The 22,453-nt window shown below is 42.0% G+C and overlaps 1 protein-coding gene across 3 annotated transcripts; it reads right to left on the bottom strand.

The window, feature by feature from the left end:
• Nucleotides 1–16: 16 nt before the first annotated feature.
• On the bottom strand, nucleotides 17–21,355 carry LOC310862584 (uncharacterized protein). Of its 3 annotated transcripts, none has more exons than XM_083770558.1 (10): nucleotides 21,183–21,355; nucleotides 16,902–18,091; nucleotides 14,747–16,733; nucleotides 5,253–5,371; nucleotides 4,474–4,564; nucleotides 3,624–3,807; nucleotides 2,583–2,719; nucleotides 2,269–2,447; nucleotides 1,702–1,801; nucleotides 17–1,056 (listed from the first exon to the last, which is right to left on the bottom strand). In XM_083770558.1, the coding sequence occupies exons 2-9, from the start codon at nucleotides 18,074–18,076 to the stop codon at nucleotides 1,726–1,728; spliced, it is 3,948 nt and encodes a 1,315-aa protein (XP_083626684.1). In that variant the 5' UTR covers nucleotides 18,077–18,091; nucleotides 21,183–21,355; the 3' UTR covers nucleotides 17–1,056; nucleotides 1,702–1,725. The 3 variants fall into 3 exon arrangements, with proteins under 3 accessions (XP_083626684.1, XP_083626685.1, XP_083626686.1); XM_083770559.1 differs by having other exon boundaries at nucleotides 17–1,053; XM_083770560.1 differs by lacking the exons at nucleotides 14,747–16,733; nucleotides 16,902–18,091; nucleotides 21,183–21,355 and adding an exon at nucleotides 10,220–11,556.
• Nucleotides 21,356–22,453: the final 1,098 nt, after the last annotated feature.

Genomic DNA, 22,453 nt, shown 5'->3' with positions numbered 1-22,453 from the left:
CAGCGGCACATGAGTTTCATGAAGACACATTTATTTCCATTTTATTCCAAAAGTGCGACCCATTAGATCGTATACGGCCATGCTGCACCGACACCGCTTTCATAAAAATGCAAGCAGTGCCAGTTCTGCTTACCAAAAGTGACCCACTGGGCACACATTCCACAGCCGACTCCAAGGCAGCGAGCCAGGCCTCTAACCAATTTAAAAAGTTTGAGAATACACTTCACATAAAAAGTACATTGCATAGAAAAACATTATATTCCCAAAATCATCATCATACAGATCAAAATATTCATATTAACCAACAAGAGACAAAGTTAATAGATGCCATTTAGGTATAGTATATGTATAGTATACAGTATATAGGTAGTTTCCCTTTCTATTGTCTTTGTGCTTTATGGATGGAATTTTATGTTAAGTCTTTAAAGTGTTTATCTATCTTGTGTGTGGTGCAGTACAATAATTTAAGTCATAATGCAAGTCATTTTGAGCATTTTATATTATAATCCATTATCCATTATATTTTCTGTACATATTTTATTTTGCATTTGTTTGTGTGCGCTTACACACAGCTCAAGTGTTTCCATTGCTTTAAGCGTGATCACCTTGTAGGTCGACAGTATGTACCTTCAATCCCATTAGATACAGCTTACAGTGCTCTCGCACATCAAAACTAAAGGCAAAACAATAAAAATTTGATATGACAGTAGATAAATTGTGTGCTTGATGAAAACAGATCATTCTTGGCACTTGGAAGGCACTTGGATTGGATGATCTCATCTCAGAAACCTGATTTATTCCACAAATAATAACAAAAGTATTCTGAATTCACAAATAATAAAAGTATTCTGAATTCACAAATAACAAAAGTATTCTGAATCGTCTACAAAAGGTGCTCAAAGGCCAACATGCCTCACAAAAGCATACATTTCCTCTTTGCATATTTCCAGTTCATGTCTGCATAAAGACACAGACATGGAGCAATCCCACGAGTTCTCTCAGAAATCATAGCTGAGATGGAAGTATTCCTGCTCCACTTTAGGACGTCAGCGTCTCCTGAAAGACAATAAACCCATAAAGTGCATTTTAGCATCACTATGCAAACAATTACACGCACAAGAGTAAGTCAAGGTCAGGAGAAATATGGGGCCTGATGATCAGAGTGGCAGACATGCCATACTTGATATTTGTATGAGCCCATTCAAACTGGGAAAGCATCCGTGTCATTACAGATTTTAGCTAGCGATTTAGGGTATGTATATCAAATTGGTTCGCAAAGTGGGATCCGGGGAGGTACCAGGGGGACCCCAGCAAAAGTAGTTAATATAGCGTCACATCATTTTAACCACCTTGTTGTTATACTGACTATTCAAAAATAGCAGATATATTGGGAAAATTTGCACACACACTTTCATGATTTCATAATTTGTTTGAATATACTGTATATATTTTTTAAATGAACATTTTTAACTAAAATCTTTGCTTCTGTGTCAAAATATTTTGAGATGGGGTCAGCGACCAAATATATACAGTATAATTTTGGGGGTCCATGACATGAAGAAGTTTGAGCACCACTGAAGATAGCAAAATATGTCTTTCAGAAAACAGTTTAGAATTTATTTTTAGAATCAGACTCAGGTCTTAATGGGTTAACTATATTTCATGCAGCAGCAAGGTATTCAAACATTACTCCCTCCTCACCAATGTTGACTCATTTGTGTCTGGTTAGGCCTCATTGTCGCACTGACTCAAACGTTTCTTTGACTTCAGTTCTTTCAACCAGGAGGGGGCAGAGTTTGTCCTAGGAGACACAATCACACAATCATCATGCAGTCCCAGAATGTACAGTATATTGTCACTGTCTGGTCTAAACCTTGTGTTACTTTTCAGGAAATGGGAAAAACAGTGTTTCAATGGAAACCTTTATTTACATGCTTTAATAGGTCATACTTTTCATTTATAATACCAACAAACAGAATGAATGACTTAAAAACTGGTGACCCTATTCGGGCCATGTCATTACAGGCAAACATTTCCGGAAAATTAGGGTTAGACAAAGAACGTTCAGAGGTTGAAACTTGTGAGCGACTAGATCTGACATTTACGTTACTTTTGCGCAACACTGTCATGCGATGAAATATAAGACGGGGCATTCATTTATGGAAAATAAATGAAATATGGAGACAGGTTTCCCCCAACAGCAACGACATATTTCAAGGTACGTTTTCAAGGTTTTGTAATGATTCTGCTGTAAAGCTTGGTGCTTACCCTCCGTCTGTGCCTCCCAGAGGGGGCAGCACTCGAGCAGCCCCGGCCAGCAGAGCAGGGGAACGAGGGGGGCGTGTGAGCTGAAAGGTCGGTGGCGCTAGCTCCTCACCTGGACTCTCCTCCTCCACTTTCTCTGGGCTTTCCTCGACGCCTCCTCCCGTTCTCTTTTTCAGCTGAGCCTTAAAAGCAGGACACAGACAAGCACACAGCTCCTCAGGGTTCGTTTTCAAATGGAAGCCTACCGTTTATCATCATTGCCTTAGCAAACTTGGAAAATCATTGTTTTTTTATTGAATATTTTTGACAGCACCTACCATGAGGGCAGAGGGATTCATCCCAGGGAAAATGGCGACCCTCTGAGAAGTAGGAGGCGGAGAAACGACCTCCTTCAGTCTGGGCTGCTCCTCCTCAGACTCTGATGCCCGCTTCTTGGAACATACCGCTTCTCCATCTTGGTAAGACAGTCAATGGACCGATTAGTACAAACATACTATACAATACATTCATGTTTCCAGACTGCTTTTCACCTTACTATGGGCATGAAACCCTAAGCTTCACTTCCATAAAGTTCCATCCAATGAGACACAGCTGCAGCCAATACAATTAATAAATGGCGTTTTAGATCTAGGAGTGAGAATGTGCAAGCATTGACAAGACTGTTGACTTACTATGCACATTGGCATATCCATGGCTCAGGGCACACCTAAATCTAACACACCCATTATTAATTGTATTAGCTGCTTACTAGCTTGCAATGTTTTATTTTGTATTTTTACCATTATGTATATTTCCACCTGTACGTGAAAACAAACTAATAATAATGCATTTTATTTTTTATAAAATATTGTTGGGATATTAGATTAATAAGATGAGATGATTAATATTTTAGACAGCCTTTCTTTTGCTTTACTTAGATAGGAGAGATAGGAAACTACTGCAGGGTATGGGGGGAAAGGACATGGATCCAGAAACATTGCCAACTATGTGGTTGATGCACTCTCCAGTTAATCTACATGCACACCATTTTAAGATTTAAGGCTTTAATATAATTACAAATAAAGTAATTAATTTTGAGTGAGTGAGTGAGTGAGTGAGTGAGTGAGTGAGTGAGTGAGTGAGTGAGTGAGTGAGTGAGTGAGTGAATGAATGAATGAATGAATGAATGAATGAATGAATGAATGAATGAATGAATGAATGAATGAATGAATGAATGAATGAATGAATGAATGAATGAATGAAAGAAAGAAAGAAAGAAAGAAAGAAAGAAAGAAAGAACGAACGAACGAACGAACGAACGAACGAACGAACGAACGCAATAATTACAAATGGATTGATGTAATAGTTGTGTTGCTAACCTGTAGAGTCACAGGTCCTCCAGTCAGGACTAGGAGTGGTAGGAGAGGTGATCTCAGTACGTGTGGGCACTGCTGCTGCCGGGGCGTTTCGGGCAGCTGTCGGCAGACGCGTTCGCTGGCTCCTCCTCTTGCCCAGCTCTGCCCGTGACCTCTGGACCTGGTTGTCCAGGAAAGAGGTGGTGCTCTGTGCATAAAGGAACAACAAAAGAATGATCAGTATCTCCAATAAGTCTTCTAGGCAGGTGCCAGACCCCATGGACAGGAAATTAAAGTCTGTACACTGTTGCTCCCCTTTGTATATTTGAATCCAGCACTGCTTCGAAATGTCACTAATAGTGTTGAATTGAAATCTGTAAAGGAGAGCTATATTCTGCAGACTTTCATTTTCTGTACATACGTGCGATGCCATGCATGTGGTGATGTCACCCACCGTTGAGGTCATTGTGGGTAGTGCAATTAGTGTGTGTAGTACAATTAGTTCACTCCTATCCTAGGTGGAAAACATAAGCAGAGCTTTTAATGCTGTGGTGTGTGTAAGGGATTCATGAAAAGTATGGCAAATGCTACTTCTCGTGTTTCCCAAACAACATGGCTATCGCGTCTGTTTTGCCGCAGTGGCCGGTGTGGTCCAACCTTGAGCAACTACATATTTTTCGCCACAAATGTTTTCAGAAACAGATTTTAGTGGAGTCTTTTAGTCCTTTGGTCATTTGACTTGAGTTCCTCCATAGTTTTGTCGCCCCTTGTGGCTAATACATGCCACAGTGTGACGTAACAAACAAACAAACAAACAAACAAACACACAACCCAATTCCATCAGGGTGGAGGACAAACAACCTATCAGACTAACCTCAGGAAGGGCAGGTAGCTCCGTCTCTGTGTCAAGAATTCCAGTGTCAGGTTCATCAGGTGACATTTCAGCTTCCTGGTCACACTTTGGACTAGAAGAGGAGGAAAGCCATTTAATTAATTTAGGCTGAACTGAGAAGCAGAGGATATTGCCATTTTATTTAAATAATTATGAGTTTGGTTAAAGTCCTCACAGATGAAATTACATATTTTGCCTTTATAAAACACTAGGTGGCAGAGTAAGCTTAAATCTGGAAAATGCAATATGGAAAGCAGGAAGCAGGTATAAAGCGAAACATTGTTTAACTTACACTTTGTTTTTGTTTTTCATTTTTGTGCAAACATGTTTCATTTGTTTGCGTATTATTAACTTCATGGACGAAGCAGGCAAAGGATAAATACATTTCTATTTCTATCATTTTGGTCTAGGAAAACCCATTAAACATAATTCTTGTTTGCACAAAGTCCATCAAAGTTCTTGCCTTGTGAGCTAATCGTAGCTCTCAGACTGTACCTGTAGGCTACTTATTTTATGACTTTAAGTTAATGTGGTACGTACCTAGCCAATAGGGCTTCAGTTTGAATCATAACGTATCTTAGAGCATAATTTGAAGCCACTCCTTTAAAGCATGATACACAGATGTGCTCTTGAACATGTCTTGACTGGTCTTCTATCAGCAGTGAGCACACATAAAAGGACACTACTGACAACTGATGTCAATCGATTTTGTAGTCCAAAGTAAGAGTGACTTGGGTAGAATAGTTAAGTTTGTTTCTTACCCGTCCATTGCAGGAGACACCGGTTCACAGGACACATGCTGTTGGTCTCCTGGTTCACTGTTAACCAAAGCGTCTGTGGCTAAACCGTCTCCCCCTGTACAGTAGCTTTTGATCTGCTCCTGGGGTGGCAGAAAGGAGAGATAGAGAATACGCTAGAGATAGTTAGATAAGATAGATATAGAATGATGGTGCAATATGGACAGAAATGTAATAAAACATTTTAAACGGGAAAAGAAAAAAAAAACATGGATGAACTTGCATTTCAAAGTATATACTGTATATCAATTAACTACCTAAAGCCCTGGCCCGAGCCCGGGCAAAAGGCCCCAAAAAGACATTAAAACTGTTTTGTTGCAAGGAGTTGAGAATGCAAACTTGGGACTAGTTGAAAGGAGTTGCAACAGGTGTGGTTTAGGCTTTAGGATTTCACATAATGCTTTAAATGTTTCCTTATCTTCTCATTTAGACAGTGTATATACTGTATAGAATGAAAGCAGAGGGAGAGGATGGGCTGTGTGGGATGCATAAAGTACAAACTACAGAGAAAGAGCTCCAACAAGCAGCCAGGCATGCATCTTTTAATGAGTTGGTCACAGAGGGTAGCTTGTCCTCAGAAAATATCAAGCGTGCAACTGCGTGCACACACACACACACACACACACACACACACACACACACACACACACACAACTACTGTACACATTTACAAAAACACTATTTTAAGCTTCCTGCATGTTACCTGGATACTAAACAGATGTTGACTGCACTGGTCTTGGACATTTCTGAAAAAGCTGGTTCATAAGTCCATGTAGTGCATGAAACTGATGTTGTTTGAGTCACACAAAAAGCAGCTTCATTTGCACAATGTCTCTTATCTGGCAGAATCATGGTGTGGATGAATGGGCTACTGAGAGGATTTGCCTATGGCCTCAAAAAGGGTGGGTGTAGATGTGCAGAGCCAAGTTACATCTACCTGAGTCCTAGCTCTGGTCCATAGCCTTCTACTGCTTCTACGATTCTGCCCTGCGCAGTAAGGCTATGGGACTTTCAGTTTTAAATCTCAAATCAAAATCAGACTAGCCTCTCCTCTTTGGCGTAAATAAAAAGAACGTTTTTGCTACTCACCAAAACAAAGGTGGGTTGTGTCATTAGAAAGCCTACTTTCCTTAGTGCAGGGGTTTTCAAATGAGTATGAACCAGGGACCACCACCCTGACTGAGAATCAGCCTGGGGACCACCACCCTGACTGAGAATCAACCTGGGGACGAGTCGGACGACCACCCTGACTGAGAATCAACCTGGGGACCATTGTTGTGTTGGGAGGGGGGATATGGTCGTGGTGTGGGGGAAAGAAATTAACCTTCCATATTAAACTCATGTTGCTGTTCATTGTAACTTATTCTATGACTCAGTAAGCAGACACTTGCAATTCATTATGGGCACATTTCCTTATAATGGTGACTCAACCAGGCAATCCGGTACAGTTTCCCTTGAGATTCTAACTCACTTTTCTGTGGAAGTTCTTGACATCCGTCTTCCCAGTAACTGACAACTAATTCTCTGGGCAATATCAGTAGAGGGCGCAGCGGAGTAACTAAAATATATTTGTTTTGGTGGAAACAAAATCCCTTTTTGGCCAAAAAGTACAGTTTATACGTGTGGTGGGGGGCTCAGAGTGCGTCCACTAAGGAAAGTAGGCTTTCTAATGACACAACTCGCCTTTGTTTTGGTGAGTAGCAAAAACGTTCTTTTTATTTACGCCAAAGAGTAGAGGCTGGTCTGCATTCATGCGAGTGGCGGAAGTTGAGAGTAACATAGCTCTAAATGAAACGCATTAGAGTGTGTGTGTGTGTGTGTGTGTGTTGTGTGTGTCCTCTGATGTCCTCAGGTGGGGTACAGTTAGTACGCCTAACCTACGGTATTTATGAAAACAAATAAGCAAAGCTTTTAATGTATCAACGTTACGCATTAAAAGCCTTGCTTATTTGTTTTGCTTTGTTTGTGGATCGTTTACACCATCCCAAACAAAGCTGAAGCCAAAGCCGCTTCTCATATTTGCCCTCGCAACTGCAAAGATGGCTCCGCTGCAATGTTTTTCCTGTGACTCGCCTACAGTAGGCATTGCACATGATATACGAGATAGAGATCCATAAATGCATATTTCTTGCCTCAAACGTTTTCAGTTCATCCATAAAACTCATTCATTGCCACTTGTGGAAGACACACAGTGTGACCAATGACAAACCCACGAATCCATAGCAGAGAAAGCTGAAGAGCAATGCAACAGGAAGCGAAACCTGTACAATGATGATGGCGATGATTGATGTCATCCAAGCACATCAACAAACAAATGGGAGTGTCCGTCTACACCTTCAGCTTTAGTCATGCAGTGAGTTATGTTAAAGTCTACCTCATTTCATATTAGGGATGCACCGAAAGGGAACTTCTTGGCCGAAACCGAATTCCGAATATAGGAAACAGTTGGCCGAAAACCCGAATATGATTAATATTATATATATATTTTTCCTAACATTGCTGTCATGGCCATACCTTAAAGCTACGGTACCCGATTTATGGCAAACGAAATGGTTATGGCAAAACTTAACTTAAATAATAATCACTATTATGGGTCCATAAAACATTTATTCAGCTCTTTTGAATGCATTAATTGCATACACTATTCGGTAATATATTTTCTGCCTATTCGGGCAGAAACCGAATAGGCCGAAAATGCATTTTTAGCCATTTTCTGCCGAATATTTTCTGCGGACGAATATTCGGTGCATCACTATTTCATATAGAGAGAAGATGAATGGGGCAGTCCACAATATGAACCGTAGTGTCGCTATTCTTCTGGGTATGTCATAACGGGCAAAAATAGCCCTGGCATCTATGTGTTGTGATGCGTTGTTACTTTTGCATGATACTATCATTGACAAAGTAGGGCATACAATGTTCCAGCCAGACATCAACAATTTATTACCACATACGTACATACAAACATATTCCAGACCATTATGTAAGGCAATCAGCTCATACATGTCTATTACTACTCTATACTTACTCTTGACACCATCCCACATTAATTAATTTATGGTTGGAATTCCAATATACCAAAACTATACTTAACACCAATAAAAAAACATTGTGTGTCTGCATGAGTGCACACATGTGTTTACATGCGAGTGGTGGGGTGGAGGATGTACTGTGCAAGTTGAGACATGGCCAAGATTCTTTATAGTTCTCTTGCTCTACTTTTCCGTCATGCTCTGCAGTGGTTTTCATTTTTGTGCCCAAGGAACACACCAATGGGCAAGTCAAAATCTCAAGGCACACCTGTGTTCCTAGTGAAATCAGCAGTTACCGTTTATGCAAGCTCACAACGCATCATTATGCGTGACACTGTGAGCTTGTGGATTGGCTATTTTTATATATATATATATATAGATAGATAGATAGATAGATAGATAGATAGATAGATAGATAGATAGATAGATAGATAGATAGATAGATAGATAGATAGATAGATAGATAGATAGATAGATAGATAGATAGATAGATAGATAGATAGATAGAGAGATATTTGTGGGGGTAAACATTTTTATAATTTGAAGATAATCATACGTTTTTTCATACAGTATAATGACATGTTAGGGACCAAAATAGAGACACTAGGTTGACAGAATTCACCTCTGTAAATCAAAAAAATTATTAATAAATGTTATAATTATAATAATATATTGCAATAATAATAATATGTGGTTGTCACAATGTCCCAAGGCACAACTGGATTTGTCTCAGGGCACATCAGTTTGCCTTGGCACTAGACTAGTGCTGGGCAATTAACCGAAAATATACCAACCAATACTGAGGAACTAATAGTCCAACCAAGTCTAAAGCCCAAACCCCACCAATGCGAACTAGTCGCAACTCTTTGCAACAAAACAGCTTTAAGGTCAACCGCACCAATGCAACTCCTTGCAAGTTGCAGACATGTATGACATGTCTATTAATGTTTTCTTTGTAATAGTAGATGTGTATATTCCACATTGATGTAATTTTATCCTACAATAATGTACAAACATGCCCAGAGAATGCCTTTTCTCAAGCCCCTGGAGAGGTTTTAGGCATTCTCCTTCACTGAATCTTTGTGTAAAAAGCCCCCCATTCCCATTCATGAGAGCAGACGGGCTGCTCTCATAAACTCCGGCTCGTTTATGAAACAAACATGTTCCCGTCTCTTAAACCATATATAGATGCACTCATGTGTAGCAGAAGTGCCCCAGAGCCTCTGCCTGATGACCAAAAGCCTAATATCTCCAAGAAGGGGGAATTCTATTAGGCTAGTGGTTAAGATGTTGGCGGTAGACCCGGGTCTACTTCAAGTCCCGGGCGTCACACAAGCAGACACATGTAGTCTGTGTACATTGCTACCAACACTACAGCTTTGACTCTGAAATAGACACAGCTAAGATAAGACATCCGACATTCATTCATTTGAATAATTACGTTCCAACTTAATACTGTGAACAGAGTTGTTCCTTGAAAGTGAAACTGAAACATTTGCTATGCTTAAGTTTGGTTGTTTAATTATCTATGGCCGCAAGGCGCATCCGTTTCTTGTTGTGTGTTGGTCCAAAGTATGCCCTCTCTCTCTCTCTCTCTCTCCCTCTCCCTCTCTCTCTCTCTGTTTCTGACACAACAGCGCCCCTACTGGTACTCATTATACTGGTGCTCATTAACCAACACATAGGTAGTCACATAGGTGAACCAACACATAGGCGGACACATAGGTGAACACGGACATTGCTGTTCCTTGGAGTGGTTGCACCACTCAATAAAGGCAGAGAACCACTCACTGATCTAAGCCATTTTGAGGTCAGTCTTAATAAAAGAATATTCAGAGAAGAGAGCATGGGGCATGGAAAGTAGGACTTGCAGAGACATTACAGTGCATCATCTCTTACAGGGCAGGTTTCGGTGGTTCTCCTATGCAGACCTCGGAGGGACACGCTACGCAGGGATCTCCTGCTTCGTCTGGCAAAGCTGCGAAGTGGTGACAAGGCCCTCTGAAACCTTCCCCCCGCATCATCTTCCTCTCGCTCGTCCTCTTCCTCTTCTTCTTCTTCTTCTTCCTCCTTCCCTTCTTCCACTGGGCCCCAGACCAGCTCCAGAGCCCCGTGCACGGACCGCCGCACACCGCCCACCCAGCCCAGCACCTGCAGCTGCGCGGCCGATAGCTTTCCTCCCAAGTACTGCATAGCTGGTGGCCTCGTCAACGGACAAGGATCAACATGGAAACAATGTAACCGGGGGGATACCCAAGCCCTGCTTTCATAGTGGCTCAAGTGTCTTCTAGTTGTTACCGTTGACAGGTCATGTCTCTAATCTGGGGTAGCGTGAAGACAATATGTTGTAGAAAGTCAAATGAAGGCGGTCTAGAGTGTCTTTAGATTAAGCAAGCTTAAGTCCAACTTCCATGTGGGTGGGGTCCATCTTTTCTCCCCATCCTTTGATGGGTTCAGGGCAGGACGGCTTCTTAGAACAGCCTCCTTAAACAGTCTCCATCAGTAAGGGTGTAATGAAGTCTGGCCAAAAAATGTTAGCGCAGTAAAAACAGTCCTTCTGGTATTCCTCTATAGCATTCCTTACGATAGACAAGACAACATTCCCAAAGTTACCTCATCATCACAGAATGAAGTCCAGTGGAAACTATCAATCACATGCAATATAAAGTTCATCCTTTTGTCTCACCTTTAAATAACGAAGAAGAAAGTAGAAGGGTCTCTCTTACTCTACTCAAAGCAATTTCAATGTTTACCTCATTCTTCAGCTCTCGCCTTTTCTCTTTTGTGAAAATGTGTTCTGCCTTAAACATCCTCAAGCTTGTCTGCAGCTCTCGTCACATATCCATTTTCTGTTGAGAAAAAAAAGCAGCGTGGGAAATATCCCAGGCCAGGTACAGAGAGCTGGATCACCCCTTTCTCTGCACTCTTTCACTTCAGAGGGTGTCAAACAAAGCTACGGTCTGTGCTCAGAAGTGGAAATCCACGAGGGAGGGCAGGCTAGGCCAAGGTGCTTTCTGTACCTTCCTCGATGGCTCTCTCCTATTAGGTAAACGAGGGTACCTGAAAGACCAAAGGAACTGCCCTTCTTCCGCTTTTGTAAAAACAGCAAGAGAGAGACGGACAAAGCCCGTGTGAGACAGAGAGAGAGAGAGAGAGAGAGAGAACAAGAGAGTGCAAGAGTCAGGATGTACTGGTGTTTATGGATGAAAGAGAGATGAGCCAGAAAGCAGATTGAGAAAAGGGTGGGCTCATCCACAAACAAGAAAGTTTGCATATCCTCTGTGTGTGTGCGAGAGAGACAGAGAGAGAGAGAGAGAGAGAGAGAGAGAGAGAGTGTGGATGGAGGTGGGTGTGGGAGAGGGGGGCTCGCTTAGGGGCGGAGAGACAGAGTGGAGTAAGTGAGAGGAGAGGTGGGCAGCCAATTGAGGGACCATTTATGGTCATTCTGATATGCTATCATGAGGGAGGACAAGGAAGGAGAGTGAAAAATGGTGTCCACGTCTAATTGAGGCCCGGTGACCACATAGCACATCCTTGCTAAAAGGCCCATCTATCTATTCTACCGTATCCGTCTCTGGGTTCGTCAGCCACTCCGTCTGAATGAGGTCTGACGGTTGGCTGAACAGCCCGTGTTTGCACAGCAAACATCTAACTCACTCTGCTATTGCCAAACTGAATAGCTCTAAGCTCTCGCTCTCCGATTCACCAGTCAGTTTTTTTTGTTTTGTCACCATAAAAGTTTAGCTTATATCCTTAATTAGCGGTCATTTGGTAGGCAACATCCACAATTGCTGTTGTTGCTATGTTGTAACAATCTCTATTACACAACATATCTTTGTCTTCCATAGTGTAGGGCAGGCAGGTAGTGGTATTATTGAGTACAATGGTGCCTCCTGGTGGTCAAAGTATCATTAATCTCAGGCAGACTATAATGACTTCCCCAACCATGCCTCAACATGCAGTTCTAATAGAATTGTGAATTATTCTGCTTATACCTTACCTAACACAATTTACCAATTGATTAGTAGTACCAATAGTATTAGTAATACCAATATTAGTAGTAGTGCGCATTCAAATTTTGCTAAAAAATATGCTCTTGAATTAAATAGTAACTTTGTGTTGGTACTATGTTCATCAGTAGCCTTTCCGAGGCTACCATAGTACTACTACTGACATGGGAAAACAGCCGAGTCAGTCAGCTGACTACAGTAATGAAGTACTGCAATGTTACCTGTGGTTTGTGCTGATGTCATAACTATAGGCTTACCTTGCTACTCTCTTACTTGTCCTGCATTAGGCAGGATTATTGTATAGGCCCATAGGGTGTGTATACGCCTGTATACTTATTTATTGACGCGTCTTCTTGTCCTGCACCCAGTGTTGATTTCATCGACTAAAACTATGGTGAAAAATGTTCGTCGACTACCTTTTTTCACTGACAAAAACTAAATAAAAACTAAGCTATGATGACTAAAACTATGACTAACTATACTGACAATTTCATCAACAAAAACTAGACTAAAATGTTAGGGAGGGACTAGTGGAGACTGGAGAAGAGATCGAGTAGAACTAAAAAGACAAGTCAATTTTTGCTTTGTTGAACTCAGGTGTTGTGTCTGAAAATAGCAGACCTACAAAGCGTTGTGAGCTTTGAGATCGGCTATTTTCAGCATGCAGAAAAATAAATGATATTGCGTATCATGACAATGAGAACGTTGACATCCAGTTACAGGTATGCAGCAACAAATATACAGCACTTTTACTGCAATTAACTCAACAGAAATGTATGTCCCGACAGCAGAGTCTTTTTGTTTGGTCTATTATGGTCAGCCTGCACAACATTACATTTCACTCAGTGAAACCACAAAGCATTGTTATTTATGTTTAGTGCTTCCTGTTTCTCATGTTGGAAAGAAATATATTCTATATTTATTTACCTGCCATTTTCAGATTCAGAGCCTTGGCATTGGACTATGTGAATTTTATTTGTAAGGTTTTTCACCACTAATGTCACAAAGGTGTGTGGTAGTTATTATTATAGGCACTTCTGTGTAAATAAACAAACAAAACTCACCCATCGCTGTTGCAGATACCCCAGCCAAGATGGCCATGAATAGCCCATCGCCTTTTCTCATGAATGTATAGTATCTTTTGACTTCCTCTGCTTCAAAGTCAGAACCTAGTTCTTAGTTCCTTATTTGTCCAAATTATCAGTCTATGTTTCTGTACGAGTCTATATATATGCTATGTATGCATTATTTTATCTCAATAGTTTTCTTATGCAAAGACTACAGATACTGTAGAATAATGTTAAGTTCAGTCACGCTGTCAAACTGAAAGCATGTTCACTTCCTTTTTCCACACACACACACACACACACACACACACACACACACACACACACACACACACACACACACACACACACACACACACACACACACACACACACACACACACACACACACACACACACACACACACACACACACACACAAATACACTTTAAATAGCTGAACTAACGCTTATGCAATGCATATATGCATGTGCACACATGCTTATGTATGCAGGAGCACAACAGGGAAATGGACATCAACTTAATTGGCTGACTGCACACCGGCGCCTAATATTTCCTTACTAAGACAGGTGGCAGAAAAATGCCTATTTTGCACTTCTGTATGTGTGTGGCAAAGATTGTTTTATGGTACCTACACTAGCTTATAAAGCTAATAATCTATATAGCCTATAAATGTACCAGCAAAACAAGGCTAGCGATTTACAATAAAAGGCATAAATGAGTATAGTGGAGTTTCTTATCGTCACACCTCTTAAGTCAACACCCATCTCTTTCTCCAACATTCCATGTTCTGATAGCTTTTAAATGGTAAGCAATGAGCTGCTGGTCTACGGCAAGCGGATACAATACTGGCACACAGTGAATAGACACCTACACATGCATAGTGACACACACACAAGTTCTTCAGCTCTGACTTCATGTAGTCACAGCAAGTATAACAAGTCTAAGATATTTGTCTTATTGTTACAGGGCTGGCAGTATATTTGGCTGGCTGGCTGAGTTGGTTGTGTTGAAACAATCAAGTACAGAAACTCTGCTCCTTTGCCTAATCCTCTCCCTCCTTGTCACCACCCTAGCAACATATTATTTACCATACTGTTTTTCTTTTTTAGCCCTCCACAGACTGTATAGTACATGTAACCACCCGGATTTGAATTGTGAAACCAATCATCTACTGCCCGGTCTGAGCTTCAGACAAGACTACTTTGCTACATACATGTATCGAAGTGTCTGTTCATGCTTCAGTCAGTACCTAGGTTTGTTGAAAACATGTACTGTATACCACAGCATTGCATTATAATCTGAGAGGATTGGGTTGAATGTGTTAGAACTAGCACTAGCGTATTTACCTCTTGCTTGTAATCTTCTCCTTCAAACGTTTTCGACACCTCTTCCTCAGTCTCCATCTCCCCTGGGCTCTGCTCTGCCTCCCGTGGTCTCTCTGGGTCTGGGGAGGGTTTGGGGCTATCTGATGTCTCATCGTTCCGAGGGTTGACATCCAGGGATACCAGAACATTGCCTGCTTCCAGCTCTGGGTGAACCACCTCCATCTGGGTAGTGTCGGACCTGGGCTTTGAGTTTGAGCCCCATCTCCGAGGTTTGACGGAAAAGTCTTCATATCTAATCAAGTCACTGTGCATTTTGATTTGGCCCTCGGCCCCCTCTTTAATCGAGAGTGACTCTGACTTGGGAAGCATGTCTTCGGAATCAACGCTGATCAAATTCATAATTTGTGCTTCACTTGTTGAGGTCTCAACCTCGTCTTCTTTTTCCATCGAGTCTGCCTGCCTCTGATCTACCCGTTCTCTTTCCTGATCTTCTGCCTCTCGCAGACTCTCTTCTTCCCTCTTTTCTTCTTTCTGTTCCTCTTCAGTCTCTTCCGTCTGTCTGTCTTCTGATTCTACCGTCAGCCTTTCCTTCACCTCCTCCTGTCTCTCTCCCTCTTTCCATGTGTTCTTTTCTTCATCAGGTAACTTGCTCTCCTCTTCTTCGCTCTGTCTCACCGCCTCTCTTAAACTTTCCTCTAAGTCTTTGGCTTTTTTCCTTTCCATTTCATCTTGTGCTCGTCTCTCTCTCTCCTGCTCTTTCACCTTTTCCTCCTGCATTAGTCTGTCAGCTTCTATTTGCCTCAGTCGCTCTCTCTCCATCTCTTCCTTTTTACGTTGTAGCTGCCTTTCTTTTTCCTTCTCTTGCTCCTCTCTCTCAACTCTCAGCTTCTCCTCTTCTTCTCTTAGTCGTTCTCTCGCCCTCTCCTCCTCCCTCAGTCTCTCTTTCTCTTCTCTCAATCTCTCCCGTTCTCTCTCTTCTTCTTTCCGTCTCTCTTTTTCATTCTCCTCTTCCCTCAATCTCTCCCTTTCTGTCTCCTCTTCTCTAAGTCTCTCCTCCCTCAATCTCTCTTTTTCCCTCTCCTCCTCCCTCAATCTCTCATTTTCCCTCTCTTCTCTCTGTCTCTCCTCTTCTTTAAGGCTCTCCTTTGTCTGTCTTGCCATCTCAATCTCCCTCAATCTCTCCATTTCCCTCTTCTCCTCCCTCAATCTCTCTTCTTCTCGCAATCTCTCCTTTTCCCTCTCTTCTCTCTCTTCTTCTCTCTGTCTCTCCTCTTCTTTAAGCCTCTCCTCTTTCTGTCTTGCCATCTCAATCTCCTCTTTTCTCTGTCGCTCCCTCTCTCCTTCAATCAGTATCTGCCTTTCCCTCTCTTCCTCTCTTTGTTTCTCCTCTTCCTCGCGTCTTTTGTCGTCCTGCCTTGCACTCTCTCTCTCATCGTCTCTATATTTTTGCTCTCTGTCCTCTTGTTCTCTTTTTGTCTCCTTTTCAACATTCAGCTTTACCTTATCAGTCGCGTCGGAACACTTCTGGTTTTCCTCCTCTTTCATTTTGATCTCTCGTACTCTCTTAGAAACTGGCACTGAGACTTGCTCTTCGCCCTCAGGCTCATCCTCAGAGAGCTCCTCCTCCCCTCCGCTGGAGTCAGACTCTGATCCCAGCATCTCCGGTGGACCACCGTCAAATCTCTCTACTACCCCAAAGTGAACTGAGCGGCGTCGGGGGGGGACTTTGGGTGAATCTGGCTGAAGGCTCTCATTCACAGTGGAGGAGTCACCAATAGAATTATCAGCTGAACTCTCTTGTTCATTAATAGCAGCAGCATCTTCAGATCTTTCCAGTGGTCTCTCCACTGGTTGTCCGGCTGATGAGACCTCTGGAGTAGTATCTGCAGCCTGTATGGATAGAGACTCTCTCTGGGGAACTTCAAATGGGACATTCTTGGGTGTTGTATCGACTGTAGACAGGTCAGACTCTGCAACATCTTCCAGTAGTGGTTCTTCGGACTGTGGGCTGTGAAACAGTTAAAACTCATGCTAGTTGAAATAGGAACTCATTCTGTGTGCTTCCAAAGAATAATAAAAAGAAAAATGCAGCCATGAAATCTGTTTTGATTATAATATTAGAATGTTTTTGTTTTCAGACAAATTGAAAGGAGGGGGAAAAAAAGACAGAACCTACCTCTTAATACGGCCTCGGGGTTGACAAAGCGGTTTGTTCTCGGCCCTCGGAGACTCAGATGTGTCTGCTGCCCAGCTCTTGATTCGGCCTCTAACTCCTCCTGTGCCATTTGACGGACTGAGGCTCTGTGGCTCCTCCCTTTTCATAATAACCTCTGGTCTCGATGAGGAGTCCAGCAGAAGACTAATTCTGCGTTTTATACTGCTTCCCCCTGACCTATCCTCCTTACCGCCCTCTGTCAGCTCACCTTCCCCTATTCTGTTTGGTTGAGCTGGGGTTGTGTGTCTACGCTCTGAGGGTGGTGGCTTGTTTTCTCCATCACTGGTGTGAATTGTAGGAGTCGTACCAGTCGTACCAAACTTTGAGGTAAGTTCCATAGAAAGGCGATTCCTGGATGTCCCCCGGCGAGAGGTTTCATTGGCCGATGGACTGGCGATGGAGTTTGTTTTTCTCATTGAGACTTGAGGCTTTGGATCAAGAGGAGAAAAGACGGACTTGTGAGTTTCAGTTCCCATCTCTTCTCCCTTTTGCTCTGCTGGGCTCAACATGGAGGGGCTAGCTATTTGAGTGTTAACTGGTTTGGCTGTTACTGTTGGCTTAAGAAGATCTGGATGGCTTGATTTGGGCTCAGCGGTTTGTGAAGCTGAGCTGGAGTTATTATTTGGAGCAGAACTAGGATCAGAACTATGCTGCTTTTCCAAATTATTTTTTTCTTCTTTGATTGCTTTAGTTTGTCCCTTGGTGTGGGCATCTACAGAGATGAGCTTAGAATCTGAGGTGGTGTTTTGGTGAGAGGAGTGCTGGGTCGGGGTTTCTGACATAGATTTGAGTACTTTTGTGTCCTCAATTTGGCCAATCATACGTGACTCTGACTTGTCTGCCGTTTTTGCCGTTGAGTCGCCAGTGTCAATTGGTTTGGAGACAACATTCAAATTTGGTTTAGGGCCTGTAGGAGACTCAGCTATGGGGCCTACATTCTTAGATGCTGGTGAGACTGGGGCAACAGTCTTTGGGGCATGGATGGAGCGGATAACGTTCCTCTGGGTAGAGAAGGGCTTGGGAGCGAGTCGAGGTTTGGTTCCAAGCACTGCTGGCTTGGTGGAGGCAGCCAGCAAGCCGGTAGTTACTCGACCCTGGAGACCCTCGCCGGAGCTCCCATCTACATGAGTAGCCATGTTCTCGCTGGGTTTCTGGAAGAGAGGAGAGGAGAGGAGAATTGACTGGGTTATTTCTACTGTGTTTTCAGTGAAACACCATTATCACTTTCAGCAGGGAAAGCCAGATGGTGGTTACCTCGTCAAAGACAAGAAAGACTAGAGTCTGGTTGGTCAGGATGTTTTTAAACACACTGAAAGGGAAAAGCCATGCATCATTCCACAACCACAACCAGAAAAACCAGAAGAAAGGAAGTAGGGGGGCCTAAAGTGTTTTGGACTGACTAAGACCATGGTCAGTGTTTGAAATATTTTACAAACAAGTTTTTTTTTTTTTATGATAAGACTGGAATGCTCTGGAGTGTTTGTAGGCCTATGTGCCACTACCTCTCTACCTCAACATACACATACCCACACACACACATGATTGTGAAGTGGAAAAAAGTTTGAGACACACTCCAATTTACACCTCGATGAGCAGTTAAGATATTTTTTACTACAGGAGCATTGGATTAAAGATGAATGTGTCACTTACAGTTACATAATGACAGACTGCTATATGATCCATACAGGTTACAACATCTAGATCATACGACAGAACCAGGGCAAGTCAAGATCAACATACAAATCCAGACACAGTGTGTGTGTGTGTATGTGTGTGTGTGTGTGTGTGTGTGTGTGTGTGTGTCCATAAGATAAAGAATTATATAAATGCAATTTAGAAATAACACAAAACTTTGCCAAGTGTGGAATCATCCTTAAATTGAAGCGTACCAACCAGACTTGGCACCTCTAAACCCCCCAGTCACCCAGTGCCATTGTGGAAGGTGCAACATCAGAGTACAAAGTGAGCTTTGCCATTGTGGAAGGTGCAACAGCATAGTACAAAGTGAGTGTGTGTGGGAAAGGAGGTTGGGGGTATTACCATAACAGTTACATTAAAATTCAAAAGGCTTTGGACCACCCAAGTGGACCCAACATTTGTGATGCTCTACAAAAAAATCCATTCATTATTAACTCATTTAGGACTGAGGCCGATTCCTTCTTAAGTTTTCTGAAAAACTGTTATGCTACTTATACTGTACATAGCAACAAGAACCCCAAAATGGGTTCCCGTCTTGTAGGGTAAAAACACAAAAAGGCGGTCCCATCCTAAATGGATCAATGTTTTTCAAAGCTACTGTGTGAATGTGCTGGTAAAAGGTGATTTTCGTGTCAGAGTGTAGGCTTACTTTCAATGAGTATATAGTCACGTATCCAAACCATTACGACATAATGAAACAGAGATTGCATGCTTCACATGTCATCTGGTTTTTCCTGTAGGACTTTTGCAAAAACCGGAAAATCCACACCACAGTTCAATAATGTGTACCACTCAGTGCCAGCAGCCCGAGGGCCTTAGACACTATGGCCCTCTCAGTTTATACAGGTATGATTAGTTTATGGAATGCGTTTGGATTCCACAGCTGCACTAAATCAATGTGCAGTAAACCTTCACTCTTTCACTGTGTCCATACTTAAGGCAGATGACCCTTGTTTTGCATGCATTTTTATGGCATTGCATAAACACATGTGGTGATAAGCAATATACTGGGTCTCCGCCAGAGAACTCGCCAGTTTTCCGACTTGCCGCGCGCGGTTTAGTGCATTTTAGTTTTACTTCACCTTCATTTAAATTGCATTGAATTGAGAGAGAGAGAGAGAGAGAGAGAGAGAGAGAGAGAGAGAGAGAGAGAATAGTTGTTTACAGAGAGTTTACACTAGATGAAGTACGAATGCTAAAGTTTAAACACCAAAGTACCGAAACAATGTAATTCATTGGTAAACAATATCCTGAAATATCATTGGTAATCACATACTCACCTTTTTATCATTATCGAGCTGACTATTTAATTGCACAACATAATTTGATCACTTTGGAAATTAACTATAACATCTGTGGGTTTGACATACTACACTGATGAAGACAGCATGTTAGCATAACGATGAAGACATTGATGAAGAATTTCCAATGCAGCGAGTTGGAAAACTGGCGAGTTCTCCATACTGTAGTAGGCCTACTGGTTGACATTCCGATTCAATGAAATCCTGAGATTGTGTAGAGATAGGCCTCAATTTCTGTTTTGATAATAACTTTATCTCATCAGGTTTAATTTTACCAAAATACATTACAAACAAATAACAAATGGTACAGGTGGGCCCTGGGCACCAAGGAAGAGTGTGCAGTGCACTGAGTGCACCTCAGTGTTAATTGGCATTGGTACTTTACTAGTTATGTAAAGTAAAGTATACATGATCAGAACATGCCTAAACATTCGACAATTAATGTCTAATAGTTGCTACAAATTTCTACAAAACCTGTTTATCCAGTCATTTTGGGGCATAAACAAGAAGTTGAACGACTAATCCAACTATCTTGTAGGCCAGTTTCCCTTGAATTGATTGAGGAAGAGGATCTTTATTTTCTGGAAGGCTAATGCTTATGGACTACAAAGGTCCATTAAGATCAACAGTTATAAAGTGCAGCTGCAGTAGCCTAGTTGGTAGGTCTCTTTATCTTTGTTTGCCTTTAGTTTGTTAACCTGCCAAGGCTCATGCACACTGTACCTTTTGTGCTCTGAATATTTCTCCATACAATGATTGATTTGAAACATGTAGACTACTACTCTGGATTTAAACTGGTCTTGAGCAAATCCATGCAGCCTATAAGTGTCCTTTGTTTGTGTAACAAATGCTTACAAAATTGCAATTAACTCCAAAGTATCCACATTTCACTCAGTTGTTAATAAGTTACCAATAAAGTAATGTCAACAGTCTGGACTCCTCTGTGTTTTGTGTCCAGACCTCAGAGTCTGAATTATGGTGCCAAATGTCCAGGATCAGTTCATAGAAATGTTACTTTCTACAGATTAAATAGGCTTATATGGTTATATAGGCACTAAATCTCACACAATTTGCAGAACCAATTGTTTGCTTAATGATAACCAGAGTTACTCACATATTTACAAGCCAGGGTTAAATATAAATTATAGTGAGACAGTGATTATTTATGAGTAGCCTATGCTGCATGACCTGACTATCCTTTAAGCACACCAGTTGATTCACAGTTTTGTTTGGTTTTCTTTACCTTAATTTTGTCTTCAAGAAGTCATCCAGGGCGGTGGAGATCTATCTGGGAGGAGGACAGGAATGGAGTAGAGTAGACGGACGGTCCAAACTGAAATTCAGCCTCAGTCTTTCCGCGTTTTGTCCAAGGTTTCCCAAGTCAAGTCCCTAGACAGACGTCATTCTACCCCGGTAGCGCTGTGCCAGTGCCACAACAAGCGCCAGTCCCTCTGAGACCTGAGTGAGAGCATACTAGCATAGGCCTGAGAGACACTCCCTCTCTCCTCCTCCTCCTCCTCCTCCTCCCAGTTGAGCCCTGGTTGAGCCATGCTGCTGCTGCTGCTGCTGCTCAGTGTGCTCACTGGAGTAGTGGAGTTGACAAACGAGTTCTTCTTGAGACACTCGCACAATCACTTTTACGGACAGTGAATAGGACATCAATTTCACTGTTCGCTGCGTCTTCACAGATAGGTTACCTTACCGGATGTGTGTTTGTGTACGTGTGCTGAGCATAGAGTTATATATACTCTAAGGTGCTGAGCTGCCATTCATAAAGTTCCATCCATCCTTATTTGAATAGCACCTGCATTTTTGACGCAAAATATTTGCGTGGCAAACGCATTATTTACAATACAAATGTGTGCATTGTATATGCCGTGAGTTATTTTAGCTGTGGCCTGGGACATTTCTGTAAATAAAAATAAAAGCTAAACTAATTTGACATAAGAAAATACATTGTATGTAGCCTATACTAACCTATGCACTTGGCACACGCAATAAAACAAATGTGGCAGTGTCACTCCGGACCTAATAACCATCTATTTTAGAAGAAGAAATAGGCCTAGATTCATTATGGATGGATGGAGGATGGATGGATGGATGGGTGGATGTCGTAAGCTTAATGTTATTCATTTAAATTTGATGAGAAGAAAATATAGGCGGGGAAGTAGTCTCAAAATAGATTTACTTTTAATAGATTGCGATTGTAAACTCTGGGGGAACACAGCTGAGAGCCTGAAAGGGCGGAGTGCCTACTATGGAAAAGAACATTTCGGACAGATGGACAAAAGCAACGACTCCCCGCCCTGCGCCCTCTAGTGGATGTTGTAAGCAAGGACTCTCCTAGCTCTCTGGACGAGTTGTCATGGCAACTGTTCAGCATGTGCTTACAAAAACAAGAGCTGGACCGTCCACTAACAGCAATCGAGATCTGCGACGCCATCTTCTAGCATTATAATCGGAAGAAAGAGCGATACACCGTGGAGAAACAGTGACAGGTGTTATCTTATCAAT

This window comes from Protomyctophum parallelum (assembly GCF_964188405.1).
Source record: "Protomyctophum parallelum genome assembly, chromosome: 8".
Classification (NCBI taxonomy): Eukaryota; Metazoa; Chordata; class Actinopteri; order Myctophiformes; family Myctophidae; genus Protomyctophum; species Protomyctophum parallelum.
Note: the sequence above shows the minus strand (reverse complement) of the source record. Positions and strands in the feature narration are given on the sequence as shown.